Source organism: Netta rufina (genome assembly GCF_964035555.1).
Source record: "Netta rufina genome assembly, chromosome: 20".
Classification (NCBI taxonomy): domain Eukaryota; kingdom Metazoa; phylum Chordata; class Aves; order Anseriformes; family Anatidae; genus Netta; species Netta rufina.
Genome location: NC_140144.1, coordinates 4,660,531 through 4,673,088, shown reverse-complemented (window position 1 = coordinate 4,673,088; position 12,558 = coordinate 4,660,531). Strand labels below are relative to the sequence as shown.

The following is a 12,558-nucleotide window of genomic DNA, read 5'->3' as shown; positions in this document are numbered from 1 at the left end:
TTTTTGCATGATTTTGCATTTCCAGTGCTCCTGGAAATGCTGGCCCTTGAAATCAAGCAGAGCAAAGGTAGCTGGGGTCCCATGGCAAGCATTTTGTAATGGCTTGCCTGTGTGCTGGTGAGCACTTCTTGGTTTCTGTTCATTCCTGAAGCTGGAAATACGCCCTGCATGCACGTGGATGCTGACTGTGGGGGCTGAGGCTCATTGAGGCTGTGAGCTGGAGCAGGGCCTGGCCCCCAGGAGTGGTGCTTGTGCTGTTTGTTTGCTGCATTTCATCTCCTGTGCTGTTCTGCACTTGTGGTTTTAACATTTGATGACCCAGGTATCTCAGAAGGCTGTTTTGCCTCAATAGGCATATGATGAATTGATCTTAATTAGCTTGTGGAAATAATATAAGCCTGAGCATTAAGCGTGCTTTGTTAGGGTTTTGACATCTTCTTTTATCTGTACATCTACAAATAAAATCAGGTAGATTAGCAGTCACTCGGAAATTGTTGTTGTGAGTCACTGACACACAACTGCTGTGGGCTGCTCCTTGTCTCCGTTAGTCATGCTCGCTGTGGGCAGCGGTTCGTGCTGCTGCGGGGCTGGGGTCAGCCCTGTGCCCTCTGCCTGGAGGAATGGGGTTTGCCTCCGAGCTGATCCCCCTAATCCCAGCTTCCCTGCTGCAGGAGCAAGTTGGTTCGAGGCATGAGCCAAAACTGCAGCTGTGGAGCTCATCTGGTTTGTCTTCAAGCTCCAGCCCTCGGGTGGTACCGGGGCACCCTGTGATGGGTGGATGTGGGGGTCTGCAGTCAGACCTCGGCACCCTTCGGTCCTCTGGCTCCCATTTAAATGCTGGCTGTTAAAGACCGGGTCAGAAATCCTTAAGTCACTGCTTTGTCTGCTCCAGGCTTGTTGTTGTGAGCCACCTGCGTGTGCCCAGGACCCTGGAGGTGCCTGTTCACCTGCAAAAACCTAACAACTGGGAAAAGCTCTCGGGAAGCACAGTTCTGTGCTATGGCAGCCACGCATCGCCTGAAAGGAGCGATGAGCCTGCGGGTACGCGTGGCAATGAGCTTAGCTCCCGGTGCCAGAACGGGGGGAAGATGTGGAAGGAAAACCTGGATGTCAGGAAGCAGAGAAAGCGAGGGCTGCTCGGCAAAGGGCAGCAGCAGGGGGAGAGGAATTGGCTGGTGCAAGGGGAGGGGGGCAAAGCGAGGCAGGCAGCGGGCTGGGAGTCCCAGCAGTGGGGGAGAGGCAGGGAGAAGCAGGTGGCAGGGCTGTGCGGGCATTAAAGTGCAGGAAGGAGCCCCCCTGCTCGGCCCGGGAGGCGCAGGTAGAGCCGAGCCCCGAGCCCCCCAGCCCGGGGGGAGGACGCGGCGCCCCGTGCAGCATCCCCCAGCCTCGGAGGACGAGGGGAAAGCGGCCGGGCCCCCGGAGCGGGGCCGTGCGAGCCCTCGCTGGGCCTCGGAGCGGGGCCGGGGCGGGGGCGGCGGCGGGGCCGGGGGCGGACCCGAGGCGGAGCCGGGCGGCGGCGGCGGGCAGGGGCGGCTCGGAGCGGCCGGGCTCGGCTCGTTCGGCTCCTTCCTCGGCGTCTCCGGTGCCCGGCCCCGGCCCGGTATGGCCGCTCGGATGCCGCCCGTCCTCCGCTCCGCCGCGCTGCTGCTGCTGCTGCCGGCGGTGCTGCCGGGCGGCGGGCCCGGCTCGGCGGCGGCATCCCCGGCGGCGGCGGCGGCGTCCCCTCCTCGGGAGCCCCCCGGTCCGTGCCGGGTGAAGACGGTGACGGTGTCCACGCTGCCGGTGCTCCGCGAGAACGACATCAGCTGGAGCGGTGCCCCCCCGCCCGCCGCCGCCGCTGCCTCCGCCGCTTCTTCTGCCGCCGCCGCCGACTCCCGCTTGCTGCTCTTCGTCCGCAGCGAGCTGCCCGGCCGCGTCGCCGTGCAGGACGACCTGGACAACACCGAGCTGCCCTTCTTCACCCTCGGTAGGTGCCCCCGCACCTGCCCCCGAGCCCCCCGCAGCGCCCCCGCGCCGCCTGGAGCCCCCCGTGCCCGGCTTCTCCCCCGGCATCCTCCTCCTCCTGCCCCGCACCCGGCTTCCCGGCGCTGTTTCAGGGCTTTCTGGCGTTGTCCTTGCTGCCTGCTCATTGCTTTTTTTTATAATTATTATTTTTTTCTTCTGGGGAGGGATTTTTTTTATTATTTTTTAAGCAGGGCCTGAGCGCTGCTGCTGTTGCCGGTTCGACCTGGGAGCGAAGGCTCAGCGCTGGGAAGTGGTGGGTGCTGCCTCCCCTGCTCCAACTTAGCCGCTGAGCCCTAGAGGAGGTACCACGGCGGCTGGGCGAACAGCAGGGACTGCGTGTCTCGTACGAGCCCACATTTCGACACGCTTTGCCTTCACGCTCCCTCTTGCTTCATGCACAACTCGGGTTCTTGGCTCCGTCGCAGCATGCCTGCAGACTTTCTCTCCCCGTTTCATCTTTTGCGGGGAGGGGGATGGGGCCAGGAATCATTTTGGTGCTGTACTTCGGTCCCCATGTCCGCTCCTGTTGGTGTGGATGGGGTGCCCCAGCTGCACCTCGTCCCCTTCAGCCTTTTGTGTGCCATCAGCCCGGCTCTCCTCAGAGCGAACTGCTCAGGATTCTGCGTGGAAGGCGGCGTGTTCGCTGTGCCAGATCACTGGAGGGCTTTTGTTGATCTCTTCATCCCCTAGCTTGCTTGCGTTTTGGTGTCTGAACCCAGGATGGTTTGAGCACCTGCCTAACTTTGTGTCTGAGATGCTGCATGTTAACACAGCTCAGCTGAGGCTGCCGGCGGCTTGTGCTGCGTGTGGCCAGCATGTCGAGGTGCTCTGCGGGCGGGCTGACCCCACGGGCACCCAGCCACGGGGCTGCTCCTGCACCTCCTGGCAGTGACCCTGCTGCTCCCCTGGGTCTGATGTGCCAGGGCAGGAAAATGACTGACTGCGATGCTTTCCTTCAGCGATTAACCTGTAGTAAATAACTTAATGGTACTTTTCGAGCTGAGCATCATCACTGTTCTGGTTTGCAGTTTGGCTTCCTTAGACACGGTTGGTCAAACAGAAAAATCCCAAACAAACCAGGTAGTCTATTTGAAGCAATAACAGTGAAAATCAGACCTGATGCAGTAGGAATGACATTTACCTTACAGTGATTAAAAGTAACAAGAAGTTTCATGGTTCAGTGCCTTGAATTTTCAGATTAGAGTACAGTTTCTTCAGGGACTGGGTGTGAATGGCGCGCTGCTCTAAATATATCAGAAGGCAGAGAAACCCCTGTGTGTGTAGTGTAGGTAACAGCTCAAGTCAGAGGAGAGAGATTTGTCTTGATAGATCTGAGACATGATCTTGTAGAGCAAATCCTATTCCTGTGACTGACTGCTGGTGAGGAGACCACGTCTAAAAAAAAATCTCTCTGCCTTGCCTGGGATGTTGGTTACGCACACGCTCCTAAATATGGAGCACATCCCTCGCTGAGCTGTGTTTCTGTGGCTGGGTGCAGGACACCAGCACATCCCCTCCTGCTCCCCTTACTCTGCAGGTGTTGGGCAGGTTGGGAGATAAATGAGAGCTTTGCCTGTGGTGGGATGGCTTCATCAGGGTCCCGAAATTAATCAGGGGGTTGCCTCCAGAGAAAGTAAAGCACTTGTCCTTCCCCAAGGTCTAGCTCATGAATTGCCGTGGATGCTCTGATATTTCAAATTTGTCGCATTTCTTCCCATCTCCTGGAGTGGCAACTGAGCCTCGCTCGCACTTAACTCTTTTCAGGGTGAGCGCTGTGGAGGGTTCCTACTGGCTTGTGTGCTCGCTGTTCTAGGGCAGTAAGTAACGCTGGAGTTTTCTGCTGTCTTTTTTTCCTGCTCCATCTTTTTCTAAGTTCAGCAGTGGCTGGGAATCCGAGCACTGCTGCTGCCTTGTAATGGGCTCTTGGAGGTGAAAATCATGTTACATGTGGGAGATCAGTGGAATTGCTTTGCAGGGACTTGCGGGCAGGGATTGCTTTAAACGGTTGCTTCTCTTTCCCAAATCTTTGATAGCCCTTATTTCTGCTGCTTATGTGTGTTTGTGTGTGGTGCTGAGCATGTTTAGTGGACGCCTGGGCCTGAGCTGCAGGAGCTGTGGAGGAGCTGAGGTCCTGCTGATTTGCAGTGGGATGAAGGCTCCCAAATACCTTTGAGTCTGGGCTCTGGCTGCTAGCAAAGCTTCCTGGCTTTGTGGGGGTGAGGATGTGTTAGGGAGCACTCCTACAACCCATGCCCCAGGCCAGCTACATTGGTTTGGCATCCTGGAGGGATTTTGGGGGTGGGGAGGAAAAAAAATCATAGTAAAGCAGGCGGTGCAGAGCCTTTGTGCTGACGCTCTGGGCTCTGAAGAGAAATTATTTGGGAATAAATTGAGGTCATCCTGTTCTGGGGTGGCTGCTGGAGGAGAGCAGGTCGGGCACTGCCTCTCCCCTGCTTCCCAGCCTGCTGCCCGCCCCTCCTGCTCCCTCTGTGGGGCTCAAAAGCCTTTCCAGGCCAGGAAGCGTGAAATAAAACCTCAGCTGGTTGTTGGTGATGGTTTTATTTAAGCACTGGGGCCGAGGGAGGTGGTTTGTGGTCCTGTGGCTGCTCAGTAATTCCCTGCCTGGGGTTGCTCCTGAGCCTCTTGTCCCTCCTGTGCATTGAAGGAGGATGGGGGATCTGTAGCTGAAGGCTGGCTGGTGCCAGAGCCTTGTCTGTAGCTGTGTGAAACTTCTGCTTTTTTTTTTTTTTTTTTAAGGGCAGATCAAGTTAAAATGGGCTAAGGAAACAGATGCTTCGAGTCGGTGGCTGGTACAAAGCGCGTGCAGCGCTCTGCATCCCTTGTCTTTAAAGGAGCCCTTCTAGGTGGGAGGCAACTTTTTCTGCTCCCTGCCAATCTGAGATGTGACACATTGTGGATGACAAGCCTGAAACCTCACCAAGAGCCTAAATCTCTCCCCAAAATGGCTGGGGGCACCCCCTGCAGCTGGGCAGAGCCACAGGTAGGAGCCCACTAGGGGGTGGTGGGAGCCTGGAGATGCTCAGCTGCTGGCTGCAGGTGTGTGGGCACCGAGGGAGCCTCCTGCCCTCCGTGGAGTTGGGAAACTTCATCTCCTTCATCTCCTTCTCGCATCCCTCCCTGGCTGCAGCAGGGGAGCTGCAGCCGAGATGCCTGTGGGCAGCTGGAGTTAGCTCAGTGTCCCCTCTCCAGCAGGGCGTCTCGCTGTCTGCACTTCCCAAGCCTCGTTTTGCTTCCTTTATCTCTGTCTTTGGAGACAAGAAGGATGTTTCTCCCCTTACCCCACGATTACATTACTTGAAAATTACACAGCAAAGCACGGTGATGGCAGGAAATGACAAATGTAACTTCGCCACCAGTGCATTATGAATTGCTGTGCATCCCCTTTCCTGAAAAAGCACCCTGCCCTTTCCTTAACCTTGGATACAACTGATGCTTTGCAGTATTTTTTTTTCCCCCTAACTCTTCTAGTGTTACACTGGCAAATGGTGCAGCCTATCATTGACTTTATTCTTGTACAATGAGGTCTCTCTAAGGTATGTGTCTTGATTTAGTCAGCAGCCATGTGTTCTGTACAATAGCTGCTCCACGAGCAGCGTAGCCTGCTTTAAGTGCAATTCAGGGAACGAAGCAGTTAGCTTCAGAGCTAATTTGGCTGAGCTCTGTCTGTGTGTGTGTGCAGATTATATATAGAGAGAGGGGAGAGAAAGAGGCAGAGAGAATTTTACCACTGCTCTTAGCCGGTAGTGGCTTACATAAGAACAGTTTACTACACGCTTCTGCTAAATGGCTCTAATGGATGCTGTTTGACTGGTGTCTGCAGCGCTTTGTTCCTGGGGCTGGCAGAGAGGTGCTCGTGCCTCTGCATTGCCGGTGTCTCGCCGTGGCCCCTCTGCGTGCAGCCTGTCCCCGTCCCTGGAGCTGTGCAGCTCCCCCATCTCCCCGGTGCTTTTGTGCTGCTGCTCCTCTTCTCCCCTCTTAACTTTTCTTGAAGCCATCTTGGAACTTGAACTTCTTTTCCTCGCTAGGATGAGAATGCATTAAAGTAATGGAAAACACTTAGTCCCCTGCAGATTGTTTGAATTCACTGTGTTTTTTTCCCTGAAAATACATGAGCAGGATTTTGCTGCTTGCTTTTGTCAACATCTCCTGGCTTTGCAGAGCCTGGGGGGAGAGGCCGAGGGTTGGCCTGGAAACCCTGGTGAGATCGGAGCTTGCTGGTGACGCTTTTAAGCAGCGCTGCTCTTCCTGGCTCTTGCCTTGCTTTGAGCTGGTCTGTGGGGTCTTGAGCAGGGTCGTGTGGGTGGCAAAGGGACGATGTTCCCAGTGTGAAGCTCTTGTGATGCTCTGGCTTCCCCTAAGCAGCAGAGCTCAGCTCTCCAGGGCACGGCTTCAGCAAAATGGGTCCTCTCTGTGCAGCAGAGGTGGGTGAGGTTTGGATACCTCCTGTTTCTGCTAACTGCCTCCTGCTAGACTTGAAGACTTGCACAGCACTTTGGGCAGAGATTTGGTCAATTAAGATATTTTTTATTGCAGTGCCTGGGGTCCAGGTCAGGTCTGCATCAGTGGGGACAACCTGGGGAGGGCGGTGGTATCACAGCAAGAGGAAGGAGTAACAAATGCCACAAGCACTGCGTTGTACAAATTGTTGGAGGGTGTGGGGGGAAGACCCAGCAATGCTCAGGAGCCTTCTGAAAGGGGGCTGGGACCCCAAATGGGGTGTGTGGGGCTGCAGGCACTGCAGGGATGTGAAGCTGCTGGCCTGGGAATCCGTCAGGGCTGGCTGGAGGATGGGATGGGTCCTGCGGGGAAATCTGGTGCCTGCTGGCTCTGATGTGTTGCTGCCCGGGGAGCTGAGCCAGGTCCCTGGGGGAAAGGAAGGGCAGCGCCGAGAGCCAGAACGGCCCCGCTGGGGTTGTAGCAGTGATGTGGGTCCTGAGCTCGAGGTCTGCTGCTGTGGATGCAGGAAGATGAGCTCTACAGCTCCCAGAAGGGCTGTGGGCACAAAGTGTTCATTAAAACAGGTCAGTCCTCAGATGTCCGCCTCACTCCTCCAAGCCAAGGTCAGATGCAGCGTGTCCAGCACCGTGGGGTGCAGGGGTTTTGCTTCATCTCGGGTACATTCAGGGGAGAAAATCGCAGCTAAAACTGGAGTCTGAGCTGAAGGGGAAGCTGTACTCGGGGAATTGCTGCTTTCCGAGAGTACCCGTGTTGACCAGCTAGTGGCAACAGAAGATTAACTATGGAGAGAGCCGCCTGTACTGCGCAGCGGGCAGGCTGGAGCGGTGCTGCGGGGCTGGAGCTGGGGATCCCCCCGCTCCCCGAGCCAGGGGAGCACATTGCCTGGGATGTCGGTGTGCCGGAGAGCTTTCTTGCTCTCCTGCTGGAGGAATAAATAGGCTTTTTTTTCCCCAGAATGAGGTGGGCAGCTCACATTTCTCTCCATGTGTGTTGGGCATTGGGGAGGGGGGCAGCCTCTGAGGAAGCCTGTGCCACGGCGCAGAGGGACAGTACATGTAAAATGTGCTGCTTTTGCCTTTCTAAGCCCTAAAACTGCAAAGCCAGGCTGTTTGATGGACAAGGCTCTGCCCTGCCTCAGCCATATGGTGCTAATACACAGCGCTGGCTGGCTGTGAAACCTGGCTGAACCTGGGGGCTTCCCCGGTGCTGGGCAAGTAACAGGAGCTCGGCATGGGGCTGGCTGAGATGGGACAAGAACGGGTTGCTGTTGTGGGAATGGGGAGGCATCGATCTCATGCTACCTTGGCACATATGTTAGCAGTCGCAGGTGGCTGGGGAAACACCTACCATCACACCAAAATGCCTCGTGGCGCGTGGGGAGAGGCAGGGGCTGGGAGGAAAAGCGAGGAAAATAGAAGCGCTTTGAGCAGCGCCTTGCATCGGCGATGCTGTTCCCATCTGCAGTGCCCACAGCGCGGCTCGTGGCGGAGTTTCCCTCCTCCAGTTGCAGCCACGTGAACTGGGGAGCGATGAGCCTCGTCCAGCCTCCCTGCTGCTCCCGCTCGCTACCTGCGAGGGCTCCGAGCAGGGATGGATGCTGCTTGTGCATAACCAGCTTAAGAAGTGGTGCCACTTAAGACAATTGAATGCTTGTGCTGCTGCTTGGGGCTCGGCTAATTTGGTTAAGGTTTCCAGTGTCCAGACAGTGTGGAGACACTTAATGGTATTGAAGAAGCAGGATGGTATGCGGAGGGGACAGGCAGCAATCTTGGCTTCCTGCATCTGCACTGGCTGGGCAAGGCTCTCTGGTTTCTTCCTGGGAAGGAGACAGGCAGGGAAAAAAAATCAGGGTGTAAATAACTTTGGCCCATCGATCCCTTTGGATATCTCCCCTATGCCTCTGAGTGCATCCTGCGTGCCTCCTGGGGTGCAGGGCAGGATCCCATGGGGGTGGCTGGGCTGTGGGGAGATGGGGCAGATAGGGGCTGGAGCCAGGTCTGCCTGGGGCAGGGGAGGCTGGTGGAGAGGGAGGCAGAGGCAGGAGCCCCCCCCTGTTTCTCATTACCTGCTCCCCACCAGCCTCACGCCCCCCCTCTGTGCCTCCAACTCCACCGTCTCCGTGCGAGACAAAGTCTGTGTGAAACCAGACTGGCTTTGAAAGCAGCAGAGAAAGGGGAGAAATTTTCCATTAGCAGCATCAGCAGTAAAAGAGATTTCCCAGTCACCTGGTAACTGCTGTATTTGGGAAGATTACCGAGCTGATGGTGCTGCTCCAGGCGTGTGCACAGGAGAGATCCAGGCAGGGAGAGGGAACAAGGGCTGGGGTGCCCAGAAGGAGAGTGCTGTGGATGTAAAGGAGCCCCCTGGGGCTGGCACCCTCTTGCACCATCACCCTCTCTTTCAGTGCATGAGAATAAACCATAAATTGTGTCCCAGCTGCAGCTGGAGGAGCAGAGGGTGGCGGGAGGGCTGTGCTGCAGCCTGGGGCTGGGTGCTGCATGGGGAATGTCCCCTTTCAGCCTGGCGTTGGGGGCTGGATGTTTATTTTGGTGCCTGGTACCTTTCTGCAGTGCTGAGGTTTGCCTACTGGGAGGTGCTGCCCCTGCTGTGAAGACCCAAAGACTAACGCAGGCTGGGAAATGATCCTCCCAAAAGCAAAAGGCAGATGAATAAGCAGTGCACGGACTCCGGTGCAGGGTCTGGAGGGTGAGGTTTGCTCCCAGCTCTGCTGCTGACCATCCCTCAGCATCATTTGGTAATTTTGTCCCCTTTGGGGCCTCTTGGCTGTGGCTGCACCAGTCCCCAAGGTGATGCAGGAGGCTGGTGCATCCATGCTGGGTACCCACAGGCATCCTTGTAAGTGCTCAGCTGTGCTGGCATCTTTGAGGCTTTGGTTTGATTTGTTTTTCCCCACCCTCATCTCTTTGTGGGGCAGGCAGGCAGCACAGGAGGGGCAGCCTTACCTATGGCCAGAGCCTTCCCCAGGGATCTGCTGCAGGACCTGGGCTCCCGGGCTGGCCGGGGGCTGCCCGTGGTGCTCACACAACCCGAGCTGGGGTTGCAGCGTGTCTGTGGCTGCTGTGGCTGTGTCCATCCTGAGGCCATTTGCAGCCCATATTCCTCCCTTTAGGGTTGGTGACCTAGTGGTGTACCTGGCAGCACAGATCATCCCTAAACTTTGGCGTCAAGTGACAGAAAACAGGAACAGGCAGCAGCATTTTTTTTTTTTTTTTTTTTTTTTTTTTTTTTTACTTTTTGCCTCTAGCCAACTGCTCAGCAACATCAGCTCCTGATTCACCGTTCCCATGCCAGCAGCGTGCTGTGAGGGGGGTCAGGCAGGAGGGCTGGGGCCAACGTGGTCACTGCACCTCTTCCCTGGCTGCAAAGCCTCTGCTGTGCTGTGCCTGCCCTGCTGCTCGTGCTCTTACTGCCTGGGGGCATGGTAGGAGCTGGGGTAGGAGCTGATGCTCTCCTAATTAACTGGTCTGTGCAGCCTGTGCCCGGAGTGGGGTCTGCTCTTGGCCCCCTTTTCCCAACTGGGGTGGGTTTCTGGGGTCAGGGGGCTCCCACCAGGTGCCTGCTGCTTGTTCCCACTCTGGTCTTGGTTTTTCAGTGCTGTCTGGTGCAGGCTGGTGCTGAGGGAGGTGGAATTCCCCTGCCGTGGCTCTCTGGGTCTGGTTCAGCACAGGGAGTGTCCCTGGAGAGGTTGGGGTCTGGTTGGGACATCTCGCTGTGTTCCTTCCCTTCTACACCTGTCACACTTCTTCTCATCCTCTGTAGCTCTCTGCCATATAAATCGGAGAGGTTTAAACTCTCTCCTGTGTGGGAAGCTGCCCAGCGAATTCCTCCTGGGTTTCTCTGAAGGCAGGCTCGTGGCATCATTGGTGGACACGCTCCCTTTCCCCAACACATGAGAAGGGCGGTGTGGGCAGATGGCTGCCCAGGAGAGGAGGGTGGTGTGGGGAAGGTGATGCAGAAGGCAGGCGGTGGGTGTATGTTCCCTCCCTCCTTCCCATCCCATCCACCCTGGGCAGCCCAGGGTCCTGCTGCACTTACAGACTCATTTATAGGATCTCAGTTCCTTCCCAGCATACAAACGCCTCCTTCACTCCCTCCCAGGGGCTGGCAGGAGCCTGCAGGAAGGGCAGCCTGGGCTCAAGCATCATGTTGGGTTTTCTCTGGGCTTTTGTAGGGTCATGCCCTTGTGTGAATGCAGCAAATGTCCTGCAGAGCCTTCATGTCTGGTGCCCTGGGAGGGCAGCTCGGGGCCTGCTGGAGGATGCCAGCACCGGGTACCCCTTGGTGAGGCTCAGCCCTGGGCTCCTGGCCCTTCCCAGCGATGGTGTTTGGGACGGGGGCTCTGCTGGAGAGGAGGGGACACCACAGAGGAGCTGATAGCACCCTGGGGACCCGAAGGGTGCTTTTGGCAGGAGCAGGGGCTGAGCTGGGTTCTGTCCTCACTGCCTGGGGGCTCCTGGCTTCTCCACCCCCCACCAAGAGTGCACAGAGGGCTGTGTTTGTCACCTGAGGAGCCCCCGGGCTTTGGCTGAACTTTGTGTTCCGGCAATAAAACCGTGCTGGGAGCTGTGTGCAGTAACAAAGCCGGTGGATATAATGCCTCCGTACCGCGGTGTACCTTTCATCTTGAAGGATTCCCGAGGAGCTTTACGCACACGGTGTGCCGCAGCCTGCCAGGGGCACCCAGTGCTGTCGGTGAGGGCTGCAGCCTCATCTCTGCTGGATGTGTCCCCCTGCTCCCCCTTGCCCCGGGAACTGGATGGAGTTTGGTCTCAGCCCAGCTCCATGCCTGGTGTTTTCCTCTAAGCCCGACTTTTCTGGGAGTGAGAGGAAAGCCGTGTAGCTGTTTGTTATGCAAAAATGGTGAAAAATAAGAAATATCCTTCCTGGGGCAGCAGGAGTGGGTGGGAATTACTTTCGCGCAGCTTCAACAGCTTTGCTTCTTGGCAGAAAAAGCTTTCACAGGGGAACGTGCCCTCCGCACAGCCCCGGGGAAGTGGATAATAAAACTGGAGTGCTCGAGAAATCGTTTCTGGCCGTAAGCAAGGCGCCAGGGTTCAGCTGCCGGGCATGGGGCTGCTGCCGGGGCAGCTCTGGGGATGGAGATGGTGAAAGTGCCTGCACCCTGTTGTTTTTTTTTGTCACAGTGTTCCCATCTGAAGTGAGGTGGTGGGAAACAGTTCTGGGCATGCTGTCGGTGCTGTGGCCACGTGCTGCAGCCTTTGGGGACACCTGGGCTGCTGCCACCTCCTGCTGCTCGCAGCCCGGGAGCCAGGGCTGGGGGTGCAGCCTGTTCCTGCGAGCTGGGTTTGCTTTCTCTTGCTCCTGGCCCCCTGGAGCTGCTGTCGGTGGTGGCTGTGGCCAAAAATCCAAACTGGAAGTGGGATAAGTGGCACTAAATGAAGCTGTCAGCGGAGGCATATGCTCGAAAAGCTGAGGTTAGCGCGAATCTATTTTTGTTTGGAGTGGTGCACACTTAGCCCGCGTAGTTGAGCAGTTTGTTTATGGGATGCATTTTCCCATCCTGTGTAGCTCCTCCAGTTTATGCTGTAAACAAGCTGTAAAATCAGAAACCGCCTGAACTTGCTCCCATTAAAGGCATCCTGGTGCTCAGGGATGGAGGATGCACGGTGCAGATGGGGCTGAGGTGCCTCCAGCCCTGAGCTTCTCGATGGTTGCATGATAAAGCTGAAGGCACCACACCACCAGGGGAGGTTATTCTGTAGTATTGAGGTATGGGACTGCTGTGAGCACCCCAGGATGGAGCAGGGCACCTCAAAATCAGGGGGTTCTCTGTCCCAGGTTAGTGCTGCGGATGCTGGTTTTGGGAAAAGTTGTGAAGACTGTTTGTATTTTAAAACTTTTATTAAGACTTGATCTGGTTTTTATTCTTGAATGGGATAAATAATTTTGTTTATTCCAGCTTGGGTTTGCCTTCCTTCATCCACTGGCCCACTCTTGAAGCCTGGCAGGCAGAGCGTGAGGCTCTGGCTCTTTTTGGCTCAGGTCTTTTAGCAGGGCTCATCCTTCCTCCAGAAGCAGGAGCTGCAGGAGAGG

The 12,558-nt window shown here is 56.5% G+C and overlaps 1 protein-coding gene across 1 annotated transcript in view; it reads left to right on the top strand.

Annotated features, from left to right (window-relative positions):
* Positions 1–1,029: 1,029 nt before the first annotated feature.
* Positions 1,030–12,558, top strand: part of ASTN2 (astrotactin 2) — a gene marked incomplete at both ends in the record, with an annotated part of 316,075 nt that continues 304,546 nt past the window's right edge. Inside the window, 2 exons of the mRNA XM_084298804.1 lie at positions 1,030–1,041; positions 1,375–1,966. Of these exons, the coding sequence (XP_084154930.1) occupies positions 1,030–1,041; positions 1,375–1,966 (604 nt within the window). The remainder of the gene's footprint in view (positions 1,042–1,374; positions 1,967–12,558) is intronic.